The sequence below is a fragment of the Sorghum bicolor genome, chromosome 6 (assembly GCF_000003195.3).
Source record: "Sorghum bicolor cultivar BTx623 chromosome 6, Sorghum_bicolor_NCBIv3, whole genome shotgun sequence".
Lineage (NCBI taxonomy): Eukaryota > Viridiplantae > Streptophyta > Magnoliopsida > Poales > Poaceae > Sorghum > Sorghum bicolor.
In genome coordinates this window covers 42,441,158-42,458,651 of record NC_012875.2, presented here as the reverse complement: position 1 = coordinate 42,458,651, position 17,494 = coordinate 42,441,158, and the positions used below count along the sequence as shown (strand labels likewise).

The 17,494-nt window shown below is 42.3% G+C and overlaps 1 protein-coding gene across 1 annotated transcript; it reads right to left on the bottom strand.

Moving 5' to 3' along the window:
• LOC8075248 (acetyl-coenzyme A synthetase, chloroplastic/glyoxysomal) lies at positions 1,573-7,577 on the bottom strand. The gene is made up of 18 exons (XM_002446346.2): positions 6,809-7,577; positions 6,239-6,385; positions 5,993-6,148; positions 5,768-5,890; positions 5,513-5,681; positions 4,932-5,014; positions 4,665-4,766; positions 4,492-4,580; positions 4,291-4,381; positions 4,028-4,141; positions 3,600-3,676; positions 3,448-3,526; positions 3,276-3,344; positions 3,022-3,197; positions 2,860-2,916; positions 2,662-2,752; positions 2,271-2,369; positions 1,573-2,176 (listed from the first exon to the last, which is right to left on the bottom strand). Exons 1-18 carry the CDS (start codon positions 7,115-7,117, stop codon positions 1,991-1,993), a joined length of 2,217 nt encoding a protein of 738 aa, XP_002446391.2. The 5' UTR covers positions 7,118-7,577; the 3' UTR covers positions 1,573-1,990.

Sequence of the window (17,494 nt, the reverse complement as noted above, 5' to 3'; positions counted from 1 at the left end):
TGTATGAGGCTGCACGAGAATGTGTTTGGTTGCGACAAATGATCAATCACATCGAGAAGTCATGTGGTTTGAACGTCCTTGACACCCCCACCATTATCTATGAAGATAATGTGGCTTGTGTTGCACAGATGCACATGGATTATGTCAAGAGCAATCTCACATAGCATATTGCTCCAAAACTCTTTTATCCTATAAGCTCTAGAAGAGCGGAGAGATAAATATCCTACAAGCAAGGTCATGCAAAGACCTCGCAGATCTTTTCACGAAATCTCTACTCGCCTCTAGTTTCTATAGGTGCATCCATGGAATTGGTATGAGGCGGCTTAGAGGGATACAGGGTTTAGCGGGAGACCAGCCCCAAAGACATAATCTATGACCGTGGTCCTAAAGATCACGAGTCGGTCCTGAAGACCGACCTAAACATCAACTGTTGTACTCTTTTTCCCTTGATGAGTTTTTCTCACTGAGTTTTCTCATGCAAGGTTTTTAACGAGGCAACAGGTGCAACATAAGCGATGCGTGTGATGTACTCTTTTCTCCTACCCTTTTTTCCCACTGGGTTTGGGGGGGGGTTTAACGAGGTATACACATGACATATAATTGGCCAAGGGAGAGTGTTGTGAATCAAAGTCTAAAAACAATGTGAACAAGGAAGGGAGGAAAGTCTTAGTGTTCAAACACTATAGATGGTTTGTATCTATTCTCTTTGTACCTCTATAAATAGGAGGTCACTCTCATTCTTGTAAAGCAAGAATCAGAAAGGTGAAACAAGAGAAAGAAAGCTCCATCTTCCTCCCATTTCCTGTGTCCCAAAATCCTATGTTCGTTAGTGTGATTGTGAGTGTGAGCAATCCAGTGACTTGATTTCTAACAAAAACTAGAGATAAGGGGAGAGAAACATTTGAATCTAAACTATTCTGCGTGCACGACATCAATATTGAAAGGTATACAAATTAGGTGTCAAGAACAATGAGTTTTAGGTGTCAAAAATCAAAAGCTCTCATTGTCATGAGCGTCTCAATTCATACGCTAGGCGATGTGTGGCATGATTGTTCGTAGCGAAGTAGCGCGCGCACCCATATTGACAGTATTAGTAAGCAGGCCCATGCTCGATTGACCCATAGGTGATTGAACGGGGAGAAAGGAGTGTATTTGAAGTGTTCTAGAGGTGATCGAATGGGGAGCAGCGAGGGAGTGTATTTTTTAGCTCCCAACTTATTATAGTATAAATAGAGAAGTGATTCTTATCAGTTTTCCATAAGAATACAATTGCTTCTTAAGCGTTTGATAGAGATCTGCAGAATCCGCTTCAAAGAAGTTGGGAGGGTTCTATGAGAGCAGAGCTCTGCCAAACTCCCGTGCCCTTTAGGTTCAAGGAGTATTGGTACCTTGTCCTCTAGTTCGGGACACAATCCCATCTGCCTTCGCAGAAATTCGATGGAAGCATCTCAATTCTTGTGTAGATATCCCTAAAATTCCAATGTTTCCAAGATGGTGCACATGCTTTGAACGGTGTACAAAGAGATGCAGTAAACACGTTATCCTTTAAGGTCCATGGCTGAATCCTGTATGTTTTGAGCAAACAGGAGGGGCAAGGCCCCTACTGAAACTTATTGAATCAACACAACCAAAACAAGTACAAGTACAAGAACACCTAAGAATCTTCTTCCTGAATCCTGTATGTTGCAGCCATAAAATGCGAGATTTATCATTAAACATTTTAGCCAAAACTCGCACATACAATTTATAACGTTATTTACTAGTGTATACTGTATATATCTGTGACTGCGACCCAACAATTTACAGACGCACCGCATGTCCATGTCCGCATCAATCCCCAAGTTTGCAGCATCTCTCTTTTGTTGCCATCCCCACGACACCGAAGCAATCAAGAGAAAGCTGGGCCCAACAGACCTCGCATCATACAAGCTGAATTTTTCAGGTGATATAGTGCAGGCAGTGATCATGTCTTCCCCCCATAGCCGATAGATTAGCTGTCACTGAGCACAATCAGCTGGTCCACAACACCGGGGTCAGCAAGCGTGCTCGTGTCTCCGAGCTCATCTAGTTGCCTGGATGCGATTTTTCGTAAGATTCTTCGCATGATCTTCCCACTTCGCGTCTTTGGGAGCCCAGGTGCCCAGTGGATCTTGTCAGGAGCAGCAAACGCGCCAATCTACTTGTGAAGAAAAATACATCGATTGTCATTGAAAATTGAAAAAACATGAAATTGCAACACTAACGGTAAGCAAAGTGTCTAAAGAGAATACCTGACTGCGGACCGTCATAACGAGGCTTTTCCGTAGATCGTCACTGTAGGGAACACCATCTACCAAAGTCACGAAAGCATATATTCCCTGACCTTTAACCTACAAAATGTAGTTAAATTTTTAAGACCGGGTTTGATTAAATAGCTAGAATAGCGAGACATCTGTGGTGACTTCATCAATTGCGAGGATTTATATGCGTGTGCTCATAGGAGTAGTGTTATGCGTGCATGCGTCCATAGGGGTAGAATTTGCGTGCGTGTGTTCATACAGGTAAGCGTGCATACATTGTAAGTGTCTGTGTTGTATTGTCTAATCTAAAAAAACAACGAATGGAGCACTATTGCACATTTTCACTAACACTAAGGAGGAAAAAAAAAGTTCTGGACTATACCTCGTGATCAATACCAACAACAGCGGCCTCGGCACATTTTGGATGTGAAACCAGAGCAGACTCAACTTCGGCTGTCCCAATCCGGTGTCCACTAGAATTTCAAAGGAAAATGAAATACTCACATTTTGGCAGCCTCTTTATACCATCTCATTAATCAAAACTAAGCAGAAGAATGAATCAAATAAGTAGCTGGATTACCTCACATTGATAACATCATCAACTCTTCCAGTCAGCCAGTGGTAACCATCTTTATCCCTGATAAGCACATTTAGAATGTTATACGATATAAACATGTAAAGCTGGGTGGAAAATTTACATAAGCTACCATCTTTACTGTTGAATTAAATACTTGATGTGTACCTGCTGCAGCCATCACCCGAGAAATAATATCCAGCAAATGGTTTGAAGTATGTCGTCTCATATCTCTCTTTATCTCCATATAGAGTCCGGAAAGCCCCAGGCCACGATTTCTTTATGCAAAGATACCCACTGCATTCTCCTTCCATTTCCCGACCTTTCTCGTCAACAATGACTGGCTGTGAATCAGATAAAGTTATTACAAAAACAAGGAATCGTAAATTTCCATTTCATATAAGTCAAGCAATGACATGTACCTGCACACCGAAGAAAGGAAATGTTGCTGATCCTGGCTTTTGAGGCCAAGCACCAGGTAATGGAGTTATCTAATAAAACAAGAACAATAATTAAACTTCAATTTGATAGGTAATATGACAGTCACTTTAAAAACCTCTAAATTCTCCTTAAAAGTTATGAAGACACACTTACCATGAATCCCCCAGTTTCAGTCTGCCACCAAGTATCTGATATAGGGCATCGTGAGTCGCCAATAACATCATAGAACCACCTGAAATCCATAACAGAGCATTTAAAGACTTTTCAGCACATACTAATTATAAGAGGTAGCAGCCATTACAAACCTCCATGCGGTGGGGTTGATTGGCTCACCCACACTTCCAAGCACTCGGAGGGACTTGCGAGAGTACCGAGCAACATACTGTAAATATACAATGGAAAATCAAGGTTACACAAGAAGAATGTTTTAGCATGAGATTAGCAAACGTTGTCCATTAAAATTCAAATTAATTTGATCATATGACTAAATAATATAGACATCAATTAGTATTAGACAATTAGAGATTTCACTCTCAAAGATACAGTACATGCACGCTCCATAGCAAACTTGTAACAGTCAATAGAGATCAGCTCCAATCAATTTACGAACAGCAAATATTAAGTGGTTTTCTTTTGATCTTTTATCTTGGAACTGTAGCATAAACATCAGAGTTGAATAAAACACCTTGCATTCTAGGATGATTAGTATCAAACAAACAACAATCAGTATTACCTCAGTACCATCACGCATAAGCGAGCGTATAAGTGTTGGTGCAGTATAAAATATTGTCACTCCATATTTATCAACGATGTCCCAACAGCGACCAGGATCAGGGTAATTTGGAGCCTAAGAGTTGTGTCCAAGAAAATAGATTACAAATTAGACATAGAGCCCCTGATTCGGTAAATTTTTTTTGACATAGAGCGATTTCAAAATAAACCCCAAAATAATGTTAAAGTCAATAACACATCAAATACAAAACTTTTTGCAGTTACCCCTTCAAAAACAAGAACTGTGGCTCCATTCAATAGTGGACCATATGTCACATAACTATGTCCAGTAATCCAGCCACAATCTGCAGTGCACCTGATTTAAGTGAAACAGAGGAACAATCATAAGAAAATGACGGCTACTAAAGATCCAATTATTTTAGGTAAAGCTTTGGTCCACCAGAAGACTCAATAAAGACATATTACCAGTATATGTCTGTTGGCTTGTAGTCAAATGCATGCTTAAATGTTGTAGCAGAGTAGACCATATAGCCCCCAGTTGTATGCAACACACCCTGTATGGTTCTCAGTATGTTAGTAGCTTTGCTAAAGAGGCGCAGGAACAATCTATGAGACTATGACTATGAGATTAAGACTACCTTTGGCTTTCCTGTGCTGCCACTTGTGTACAAAAGAAACAGTGGATCCTCTGCATCAACCCATTCCACATCACATTTAGTTGGGAAATCGGGCACAACATCCTATTGGACATCATCATTCATTCAGAAATAAATTGCATCAGTGATATAACTGAAACAAAAGGGTTTCATAGGTTATTTTCTGAATCACACAGAAGTTCTGCAGAGTTTGTGCACGTAGAAAGTATGATGCAATTTCGAATATAATTGAACTTGTTTTTGGCATACCTGCCACCAAACATCTCTTCCTGTTGTCCATCGCGTGTCTACTTTATTCAGCGCGGACTGGTTTTCGTATGTCAAGCAAATGCCTTCTCAGCAAAAGAAAATTTTCACATTAGAATTTTTTTTCCAAACCAGACTAGCACATACTCACTGAACAAAGTACATGATGTGAGATGATCAACAGTATGCTGGTGCTTTGGACTTCTTTCAAGACATCAAAAGGTAGCAAGTCATGTTCCAAAAAAAGGAAGGAAAACGACATACCGAAGGCAAGGACTGTGACCAAAATGAAGGATGATGTTTGGTGGCAGGACAAGGTGTAGATCTAGAATAGCCATTTTGTCACAAAAATTTTTCTAAAAAAGTGGTACCATGACAAAATTTGCAGATATTCCCCCACAAATATCATGAAGTCAAGGCAGTAAGTCTTATAAATTATATCTAACTCTAACTCCATAGGATATTTCCTCAATGCAATTCCAGATATAAGAGACTATCGTTAACATGGACATGGAACAAGGGTGGTAGAGCCAAAATGCAATTATATTAAAGCTCTGATTTGCAGACAGGGCAGACATCCATACCTACATCAACTCCATTCTTTGCACTTTCATCCAGAGATGCATCTACTATATCTTTGAGAAAGATGATTTTCAACCCCCTTTTCACAGCATTGCAGGTAATAACAACCTTAGGCTTGCAATCAATAACTCGTTGGGCCAGTGCCTCGGCTGAGAAGCCAGCAAACACAACCTGAACATATTCATCATCAAAATTAATCAAGAATACATATAACCATTAATAACAGTTGACGTGCAAACATGGGGGTTAACAGTTACCGAGTGAACAGCACCAATGCGGGCACATGCAAGCATTGCAATCGGCAGCTCCATCAACATTGGTAGGTAGATCACCACGGCATCACCCTTTCCAACGCCGACGCTTTTCAAGTAATTCGACAGCTATCAGAAAGCACAGCAGAACACATTAGAGTGTCCAGGCTCTGCACACATTGCCTTGAAAATTACATGCAATTGTTTTGGCATAAGAGAATGAATGTTTACCTGGCAAACCTTTTCCAGGAGCTCAGAGTAGGTGAGCTTCCCATCCTGACTGGGCTCATTCCCCTCCCAGTACATGGCAATCTTGTCCCCATTCCCAGCCTCCACATGGCGGTCCACCGCATTGTAGCATATGTTGGTCTTTCCCCCCTTGAACCACTACGAATGCCAAACACCAGTAACCATCAAGATCCTGTATGTATCCTTCCAGCACCAGAAAACAGCCATTGAAACTAAAGAAAAACCTACTTCAATCTTGATCGGCCCCTTGGTCACGTCGAGGTTCTCCGCACAAACTTCATCAGGGCTCCACTTCTGCTTCCAGTAGAACTCATCCGCGATCTCCGACCAGAACCCAGCTGGGTCGTCGATCGACTTTTGATACATCTCCCGGTACTGGTCACCATTCATTGCAAAACCATGTAATAAAGTTACTACTTACTACTCATCATCACATTCACCATGTGAAGTAATTCAGTAATTCACACGAGCACTGAATGTTCGATTCAGATTATGGACCCTCTCCAACAAGTTATGATCCCACAAGGAAGAAAGAACAACAACAGAACAGAGGCCAGCAGGGCCACCGATCCCCCAGTCCTACTCCTACCACTTGCTTCCCAGTGTCCTAGTCCTTGTCAGCATCATCTGACCTCGCGCGCGCGCAGTAACGGATCACGACCAGCCGCACATTCGGCGGCGCAAAAGCGCAGGCCGGCCGCCGAACGCGGGCCACCCATTCGCACACGAATCGGGACAAATCGAAACGGAAGGGCACGCGTGGCAGTATAGTACGAGCGAAGGAAACGATCACCTCACCTGCTGTGTGGAGGAGACGAGCGCCTGGGCGGCGAAGTCGGCGCTGGGGTGGACGAGGAGGCCGGGGTCGTCGAGCGCCGGCAGCGGCTCGCCCAGCACGGCCGCGCACGGCCTGCCGTTCCGCGGCTTGGCGGCGGCCGCCGCCGCCGCCAGGTGATCGCTCGCGCCCATGGCACCAGCCCTCCGGCGCCGCAACCGAGACGAGGAGGAGGCGAGAGGGAGAGGGAGGAGGGTCGGCGCGGGCAGCAGTAGTAGCGGGATCGCGGGGCGGGCACACCCGCAGTTGGTGGCGTATATATGCTGGGCCATGGCCTCGCGGGCGGCCCTCCCCTGATGGCCTCACCTCACCTCACCTCGCCCTGCCGGTCTCGGCCGTGGCCGTGGGCCAATTCTCCTCTGACTTTCTGGTGGCCCGGCCGCCCGCCTTCTGGTGGAAGAGGCAAATCAAGCGGGCGGAAAAGCGAAGCCGAATTTGCCTTTCTGGTGTGGTGGTGGAACTGAGACGCGGAGCGCTATAGCGTACTCTGCTGCTGCGGCTAGCTAGCACTACTACTAGAGCTGCTGTGATAGGGCTCGCGCGCGCGGCCGGACACCGAGAGAGAGAGAGAGAGACCCGCGTCGCCGGCGACGGGAACGGAGGTGAAGACGTTTGTCCGCGGCACCGCGGGGCCCGGTTTATACGTGCGCGATGAGGGTCCGAGGACTCGAGCGGCGGCCGGGTTGCGCTGCTTCTGCGCGGCTGGGATTTGGACGGTCTTTGACTCGCCTCCCTGGCCTGGCGGGCGGGCTGGGCTCTCCGCCCGGTGGTTGTTTTTTGGTCGCGAGCGCCTCGCTCCGGTCGTTTTTTGCGATGCTTGCTGCGGCGTGATCTGTCGTCATTCGTCAAAGAAAGATTTGGCTCTTACCCGTTCGCGTCTCGAAGGCCCCGTGAGAAATGATGAAGTACCCTGTTTGAGTTTTCTCTCTACTCCATGAGCAAATGACGCCCGCACGGCTCTGTTGCTGCCTGCCGCTACAACGAACCAATGCATGGTCTCTTTGATCCACTGACAGCTAGTACTGATATTTAGCAATGTTTATCTGGTTATTAATGACTCATTGTTAATATTTGCTGGCTAAATGTCAGCTGAGTACTAGCTACGTTTAAAAGACCATGTGAACAGAGATAATAATTAATATACACAATGATCTCTGTCAAAAAGGGCATATTAATAGGAACAACGGGTGGTCGTCCAAACGCTCGGGTAGGAGCGGCCGGCCACTGCCTATCGGCGGGTGGCGAGTGCCCAAGTGCGTTCCTCCAATCGGACTAGAGCTACCGTCTATCCGTCCAGTGGTTTTCCACCTATTTTTTTCACCACTTGTAACGCGTGCAAATTTCACTGACTGTAGTATATTGGTGGGCAGAGATAGCGTGTATATAGGAGTGGTTATGTCTAGCTGGCCCACCTCATCGAATTCAGCTGTCAGCTCATGCATGTGGTTTTTTACAATAAAAAAGTCATAACTACTAAAATATCCAAATTAAATTTTGATTTGACCATCGAGTTTCTTATGATAAATTCTTCAAAATAAAATTCCACATAAATATATTTAGATAACTTTTTTTAACCATCATTTGTTTTATAAAGATAGAATATTTTCTTTTATTTATCAGAGATGATGTTTTAAGTTAAAAAAAAATAATGTTCCATCCTTATAAGAAGAGTGTTGTCGGATTAGGTTCATAAAATTAATATATGGAAAAAAAACTAGAGCAAAAGCATAAGACAAAAAAATAATAAAAATAAATATTTATTAAAAGAACAAAATAAATATTATATGTTTATATTATAAATATTTATATTATAAATAAGATTTATGTCTTATTTATATTATAAATAAGATTTGTGTCGCTGTGTGAGTCTCAAATCCTGTGGAAGAAGCTGGCACGGACTCAGTGGCTGTTGCTGATGTCTCTGGTACAGTAGAGGAGAGAGCAAGCTGCTCAGACGAAGCCACAGACGATGACAGACGCTCTGTAGTGGTGACTGGCAGGGTAAACGCTGCAGGAGCTTGCTGTGGAGGTGGAGTAGGCATGCCAGTCAGAGCACTATATGAAAATGACAAATCCTGCCCCGCTGAAGAATCCAGAACCAACTGAGAGGCAGAGGCAGACTACAAAGTGAAGTCGGAGTGCAAAGGAGTGAACTGAGGCGTCTGCTCAAAACCAGAAGAGACACTTGGTGCTGTGGAGTGATGAATGACTGGCTGTGAGCAGGAAGCTGGAGAGGTGGCTTGACTAACTCTGAAGCCCACTGGGCTGTACATCTGGAGTCGATGGTCTGACGAGGGATGTGCCTAGAAGCTACACCTGTGGAAGAGTAATCCATGGCGCTGCCATCAGAGCTATCTGCTAGGCCTGGAAAGCTAGTTGCTGCTCCTAAAAAGAGAGTAGCTGTCTCTGGAGCTCGTCCTGCCTGGTCTGCATGGCTGCATTGACATCAGCATGCTCCCTGTCACGTCTGTTGGGCATTCTTAACGTCACTACCAAAAGTAGACTTATTTCTAGTTCTGATAACGACGTCAAAAATGTCAAACCTATCCCTCATATCACTTAAGCCAAGTTGTCATCCCCAGCATGACATGAGAGACGCGGTATTGAAATATGCAATTGCTCTTCTGAATAAATAATAAATGAGATCTGCAAGCGCACAGATTAATACCGATGTAGCATTTTAACCGGAAAGTATTCCAGGTATCGTTATTTATATTTTTACCACTGGGAAGGGATTGCTAAACATCAATGTTGATTATGGAATAGAATATAGAATTGAGTATCTATCATTGCATGTATAATTGAGAGCATTTATCTATCTCTTTCATAGAGGGATAAATATCACATAAAAGATAGATAAAGTATGAATGATGACAAAGATAATTAGTCTGATCAGCATAACTTAGTCATATATAATAATGATAAGCACCTCAACAGATATTCTAGTAAGTCATTAGCATAGAATTAGGATAACTACAAGAATATTTCCTAAGTTATTCTTAACTATAAAGTCTAGCATATCATAGTTAGTGCAATTATACTTGGCAATCATTGCGAGACAGGACTACGCCCATGCATAGTGATATTATCAAGGAAGATGAGAAACATAGCAATCAGTCCCCTGTAATAATGTTGCTCTGCTAGCCCTATACACGAGAGGGGGACTATATAAGAATCAATGGAGCTGTCACCACCACGAACTACCCCGCGATCCGGCATATAGGGTACAATCGCAGATAAATACGGTATAGGCACCACGCCTACACAATACTTATCATTTACCCACTGTACACATGGATAAACGCTATACGATCCTAAACATATATATAATTCCAATCTAACTAAGCCAAACATATAACTATGATAAACTAAGAACAATATAATTGCAAATATAAATAAGTAGAGCAAAGTCATAATCAATATATTGAAGTAGAACAAAGTCATATTCATAGTATTGAAGAATAATGATGAACAATTGAAGAACAGTAGAGGAATTACCAAGAATCCTCTTGACAGATCCGGAAACCAATCGAAGATTGACTCCTTCTAGTTCTAATCCTATGTAGCTATGCTAAACTAGAGATCTATTGATGTGGTGGCTCTAGGGCTTGATCAGAGGCTTCTTCTCCCAAGATGGATAAATGAATTAGGGTTCAGAGAGGTCCTCTACTCCAGGGGCCAGGGGGTCTGCTTATATAGTCCCTCCAAATAAATAGGACCGTCGGATCAAACCGACATTAATCGCACGGTTTTCCTTGATCCTTTAAGTCGGTGGAGCATGATCCGCGAGATTGAACGTGATTGGTCCTTAGACTAGGGCGGGCGCCCAAGGGGGGAGAGCGGGCGCCCTGCCCCCAGGCCCGATCGGCCTCCCGTTCGTTCCCGTGGCTTCTGGACTCTTCTAGATGTTAGATAATTACGCGGCACGTTAATATCTCTATGTAAACCCGATGTGTGGGCCTTTCTTCTATAATTCCTAATAACCCCCTGTAGAAATAGACAAACACCAAAACTCGTGGAATTCTGTCAGATAAAACCCTAAGTCTAGATGTTGGTTGCATTTGGATCCTTTTCTTTGTTTATTTGATGATTAAATTTGATACTTAAGGACCGTCAACAACGTCGTGCCTTCTCCTCAGCTGCTCTCTACTAGTCGGCTCTCATGCCCTCAAGAATAGCAAGTAGGGCTGGGTTAGTAGCAGAAGAGGAGCCTCCAGCCTCGTGGTCGTGCTGCCTCGGAGGAAGATCTGGAATAGAAAGCTGATAATCATCATCTGAGCTATCAGTAGCAAAGTCAAACTCCTCCTCGGCCTCTGCATCAGCCACTAAACCTATGGCCACGTCCTGCTCCTTCTCTGTCTCTGGAACAGCTCCTGAACTACGAGTAGCTCTGGGAGAAGCTGGTGGAGCTCAGCCACGTGGTGTTGCAGGGGGTGCTAGAGCTCGGAGGTCCACGTGAGTCCTCATCATCTGTCTGGGGTCGTAGTGGGGGAACAATGTCACTGTGTCAGTCAGCTTCCTCTGAATATCAGGTGGTAGCGGATCTGCCCGAGCACGAAGAATAAGATAAGTGAGCCAGTGTGCATACGGCAGCTGTCGACGACCCCTGAACCCCTCTGCAATGGTATCCTCAATCTCAGACTCAATCAAGTCCCAAATGTCAAACTCCCTCTCAGCTACTAGATGTGCAATCAGCCACTGCTGGATCCTGGTAAACTCGTCATGATAGCTAGGCCTCGGGAGTAAGATCTTCCTCATCACAAAATCTAGAATACGAGCCGGACGGGTGAGACCTCCAACTGAGCAGCTCGAGACCTCTGAGAAAGGCTGGCGAAAGCACGATGAGATAAAAATCCACTGGAGGAAGCTCACCATCGTGAGGACAACGAGCAGGCTCATAACCAGCATAACATAGCTCGTGAATCTTGGTGTCATAGGCAGTTAGACCCCAAGTCTCTCTGGCATGCTGAGTTGTCACTCTATAGTCAGTGCCTGCCAGTGCATAGTGGATGTAGCTGTGATCGGTGTTGGGTATTCTTAACATCACTACCAAAAGTAGACTTAATTTTCTAATTCTAGTAACGGTGCCAAAAATGCCAAACCTATCCCTCATACCACTTAAGCCAAGTTGTCATCTCCAGCATGACATGAGAGACGCGGTATTGAAATATGCAATTGCTCTTCTAAATAAATAATGAATGGGATCTGCAAGCGCACAGATTAATACCGATGTAGCATTTTAACCGGGAAGTATTCTAGGTATCGTTATTTATATTTTTACCACTGGGAAGGGATTAACAATCATCACTATTGATTACAGAATAGAATATGAGATTGAGTATCTATCATTGCATGTATAATTGAGAACATTTATCTAACTCTTTCATACAGGGATAAGTGTCACATAAAAGATATATGAAATAATGAATAGTGACAAAGATAATTAATCTGATCATAACTAGCCACATAATAAATATGATAAGCACCTCAATTAGATACTCTAGAAAGTCATTAGCATGGAATTAGAACAAACTACAAGAATATTTCCTAAGTTATTCTCAACTATATAGTCTAGCATTATCATAGTTAGTGCAAGCATACTTAGCAATCATTGTGAGACAAGACTACGCCCATGCATAGTGATATTAGCAAGGTAAATGAGAAACATAGCAATCACTCCCTGTAATAATATTGCTCTGCCAACCCAATACACGAGAGGGGAACTATATAAGAATCAATGAAGCTGTCACTATCACGAACTACCCCACGATCTGGCATATTGGGTACAATCGCAGATAAATACGGTATAAGCACCACGCCTACACAATATCTATCATTTACCCATGGATCCGATGGATAAACGCTATACTATCCTAAGCATGTATATAGATCCAATCTAACTAAGCCAAGTACATAACTATGATAAACTAAGAACAATATAATCTTGAATATAAACAAGTAGAGCAAAGTCATAAGCAATATATTGAAGTAGAACAAAGTCATATTCATAATATTGAAGAACAAAGATGATTAGAAAGCAATTAGAAGCACAATTAGAGAATTACCAAGAATCCTCTTGACAGATCTGGAAACCAATCGAAGATTGACTCCTTCTAGTTCTAATCCTATGTAGCTATGCTAATCTAGATATCTAATTGATGTGGTGGCTCTAATCTTGATCAGGGGCTTCTTCTCCCTTGAGAATAATGAATTAGGGTTGAGAGGCTCTCTCCTCCACGGGCCAGGGGGTCTGGTTTTATAGTCCCTTCAAGTGAATATGGGTCGTTGGATCAAACCGACATTGATTGAACGGTTATCCTTGATCCTTTAGGTCGGTGGAGATCTCCCACGAAACAGAGTCCTGATTGGACTCCAAGTCAGGGCGGGCGCCAGGGGAAGGAGGGCGGGCGCCCTGCCTCTGGCCCCGTTCGGCCTCCGCTTTCTTCCCGTGGCTTCTGGAGTCTTCTAGATGTAAGATAATTGCGCGGCACGTTAATATCTCTATGTAATCCCGACGTGTGGGCCTTTCTTCCATATTTCCTGGTAACCCCTGCAGAAATAGACAAACACCAAAACTCATGGAATTCTGTCAGATAAAACCCTAAGTCTAGATGTTAATTTCATTTGGATCCTTTTTTTTGTTTATTTGATAATTAAATTTGATACTTAAGGACTGTCAACAAACTCCCCCAAGCTTACCTCTTGCTCGTCCCTGAGCAAGGATACTCTCAGTGATGAATCAGAAGTTGTTGTAATGCCTTTAAAAATTGACGGTACACATGCTTTTTAAATAAGATCTCATCTCTAAGTTAGAGTAAACTGTCAAGACTTAAAACTTACTTATTTTACCTTTTACCATGGGACTTGTAACCGTCACTTCTGTCTTGAGTAGTTAAAAGATAGAACAATCTAGTCAAGTGCCATGTCTCTTATTCTTGATCAGCTATAGCTCTGGGGTTTTTGCAGATTTTCAAATAAAACTCAGAGATTCCTTGTATGACTCTCTCAAATCTCTCTTTTGTAGTATTTCTGGATCCTTACCACGGCAGTGATGGTATATGCCTTCTCTCAATATATGTAGTATTTGTGGTATAAGACATAGTGACATTGCCTTCTCTCTCACCCTACTCTAGTAAGGCTTTAATATCTGGAGCTCATAGGTGGGAGATAAAATATACATACTTACAAGACATTTATTGCATAGTCAAACCATGGATCCAAAGAAACAAATCAATAAGTCAAATCAAGATGTGCATGTGTGGCGAATGAATGGTGTATGGTGATGATGGTGATAACAATGGTGAAAGTCTAATTCTACTTTGCTCTTTTGAGGGGATACATACCTTCTTTGCTTTTTGAAACTTTATGAGGAGAATGAGATACTCTTATTTTTCTTTTCTCTCAGGTGGGTATCTTGTACCCCTAATTCTACTGTTGGACACTTGTCCATTTTTACCTCTCGTCTCACTTTTTCTTTTCTTTCGAGGTTCCGGGCACTTGCCCCTTTTTATTTCCTCGTATCTCTTTTTCTCTTTTTTTAGAGCACTCATCTCTTGAAATAGTATAGCAAGTGGTAGTAACAAGATATCTTGAGCATTTATTTCACAAGGAAAAACAGAAATATTTTTAGCTATTCTCTCCCGGATTAGGAGTAGAATATTTTTATGTGGTTCTGGAGATGAAAATGGGTGGATATATGTGGATGGTACTTCCGGAGTAGAAGTAGCATGTATGAGTGAACGTGCAAGTGAATCTTGATTTAACCACATAACAAGCTCCTAAGGGTCTACACAGCTTGACCACACTCAATGCTCATAAGCAGTAAATAGTAAATGTGTGGCTCAAAGTCTAGTAAGCATGTATATATGGCTGTGGTAGGAATTTAAACTTTCATCATACAGGAACTCATCATACAACATTTTAAAGATTTTCAAAGATAAAATTCTCCAGAATTCTAGCATCTCTAGAAACAGATAAACAGCAGCTCAACCTTCCCATATCGTATCCGTTAGCAACTTAGACTTTAGATCAAGTTTTCATCCCACAAGTTTAGGTCTAGAGCAAGCTTTAAATTATAACAGTTATATCTAAACTTGAGAGAGAACTTAAAATGTGCAAATTAGGCAGAGCAACTATTCATCATATCCATGCTAGAGTTTTATTATTAAGATACAGATTAGCATAGCCACTTTATTTATTTATTAAACACACTAAGCAAAAGATATATATATAAGCACAAAATCTTTATTTGGTTTTTCCTAGTTTATGTATATTTATATTCTAAAATAGTATAAGTATAAAGATAGATAGAAATACTTATCGGGATAAATGGGGGTGCTCTCCCCCAAGCTAAATTTTGACGTAATTTCTTTTGATGTAGCTAGCAGGTGGCAGAGGTGTATTTGAAAGTCAGCAGCATTCTGACAGCGATTAGAATGTCCTCCGTCTGCTAGTCTTCTTGATTCTTAAATTATGTGGAGCTCAAATAGACAACAAAGCTTGTGGAACTGATTAAGTGTTAGCATAAATATTAGCCTTTGTCATGTTGAGACTCTTTAATAATTATTACTCCCTGTTTTTATATTTTTATTTTATAAAGCAGAAATGAAATATTTATTTTATTTTTATGCCGCCATAGTGAATGTACTTATGGGTTTTATGCCACTCGTATACTCTCATGGGGCTTACTGTTTTTCACATTTTTATTTTCTTTTTAGGATAGCATGAATATGATTAACTAAGCAAACTGTTTAAAATAATTGAAAGAGAAAGGATAACTACCAAGTTTACCTCTTGGCAAGGCGTTCGGTGTTTTTAAGTCCTCCGAACGGGACTCTCCATTTTCTCAATTGTCCTGGGATTCGTTGGGTGGCGTAGTCGGTACTTCTGGCAGCGCCTCCTCTTCATGTATAGTTATCTTCTCTTTCCATACCTGACGGTCTCCTCTGGATAATTCTGTTTAAACTCTACGTCTTCTGACCTTACAACTTCTCCTTCATAGTCTGCCCATCCGTCTTTGATGATTTGCCTCCTCTGGTTGCGGTTGCGTCGTTTTCTGACCTGCTTAGATTCTTCAAAGATGTAGTTAGGGTCAGTAAAATAACGGCGTACCTTCTCTGAGGGGAAGTGCATATGGACTTCTCCAGTTCCAATGTAGATGATTGCTTTAACGGTGCTGAGAAACGGTCTTCCAAGGATGATGGGTGGATCATATTCGTCTTCTCCCATGTCAATAACCTGAAAGTCTGTATAGACAAAATGATCGTCTATTTTGACTGGGACATCAGTCACTGTTCCTTTAACCTCTCGAAATGTGTGATGTGCCATCTGAAGCTGAATGTATGTTGGTTTTAGGGGCATGGTTCCGAACAAGAGCCGATAAGTGACTGCGGCCATTATGTTGACGCCCGATCCGGTGTCGCAAGTCGTCTTGTAGAAGTTGTATCCATTTATGGAGCAGTAGATGCTTGGAATTCCTGGGTCGTCCTTCTTGGTCAAAAACGGTGACTTAAGTTGATGATCTTGACCTCCTTGAACTGCAGTGACCATCTTAGCTGATTCGGTCCACACTTGCTTGTTCCTGTTCCTCCTGTTGGTCCTCTTCCTTGATTCATGTCTGGATTGTTCTGGGATTTGTGTAGTCTTGTTCTTGAAGGAAAACGTCTCCTTCTTCCCTTTAATGTAGAAACTGATCTTGGCAGCACTGGCGTAGATGACAGCTCCCGAGGTGTTTAAGAATGGCCTCCCTAAGATGATGGGTGCTCTCTCATCATTACCGGTCTCTATCACCACGAAGTCTGCTGGGGCATACAAGGTACCAACTCGGACACAAAGGTTCTTCAATATTCCTTTTGGGAAACTTATTGCCTGATCTGCAAACTGCAAACACATGGTTGTTTCTAATAAAGGATATGTAAAGAATTTTTCATAGAGTACCCTGGGTACAATGTTGACACTGGAGCCAAAGTCAGAGAGTGCTTCTGGAACGTCCACCATGCCGATGGCGATCGGGATGACGGGGCATCCTGGATCACCTCTCTTGACCGACAGAAGGTCAGTAGTAAATTCAGTGACGGGGTTACTCCAATTACCTGCATCAAACATGTCTACAAGATTTGCAGATTCTAATCCTTCCGGTTGTGATGGTATACCGGGGTTAGTAGTAGAAACAACAGCAGCTATTTGATTTAACTGAGATTCAATCATTTTATTAAAGCAAATTTGATTCTTGATGGCAGTAGAGAAATTATCCATTATATTATTTATATTTTCTAGCATTTTATCATTTGATGCTAATCTCTTAGATAGGTTATCCATTAGCTTTCCTTGATTAGACACTAACTCTCTCAGAGGTAGAAAATTATTATTATTGTTGTAAGAACTGTTACCTTGATAATTACCTGAGTAGTTAGGCCTCTGTTGATTCCAACCTTGATTTTGTTGAGGACGGTTGTAGTAGTTGTTGTAGTTATTGTTGATGTAGTTCACATCCTCAAGTATCTCAGGGCAGTGATTGCCTAAGTGTCCAGTATCTCCACACTCCTCACAAGTCATGTGAGAGTCATAGATGTGCATAACTTCTTTCTTGTCTCCAGCTCTATCATCGAGCTTCTTCATGAGCAGATCTAGCTTTGCAGACAGCATGTCTA

What these genes read in the sequence shown, in the direction of transcription:
- LOC8075248 (XM_002446346.2), bottom strand. Translation starts at nt 7,117, where the DNA reads ATGGCCCAGCATATATACGCCACCAACTGCGGGTGTGCCCGCCCCGCG. An exon ending in AAGCCAACAGACATATACTG is followed by an intron (nt 4,382 to 4,491) that starts GTAATATGTCTT and finishes CACTTAAATCAG; the next exon opens with GTGCACTGCAGATTGTGGCT. An exon ending in CAGTTCTTGTTTTTGAAGGG is followed by an intron (nt 4,142 to 4,290) that starts GTAACTGCAAAA and finishes CACAACTCTTAG; the next exon opens with GCTCCAAATTACCCTGATCC.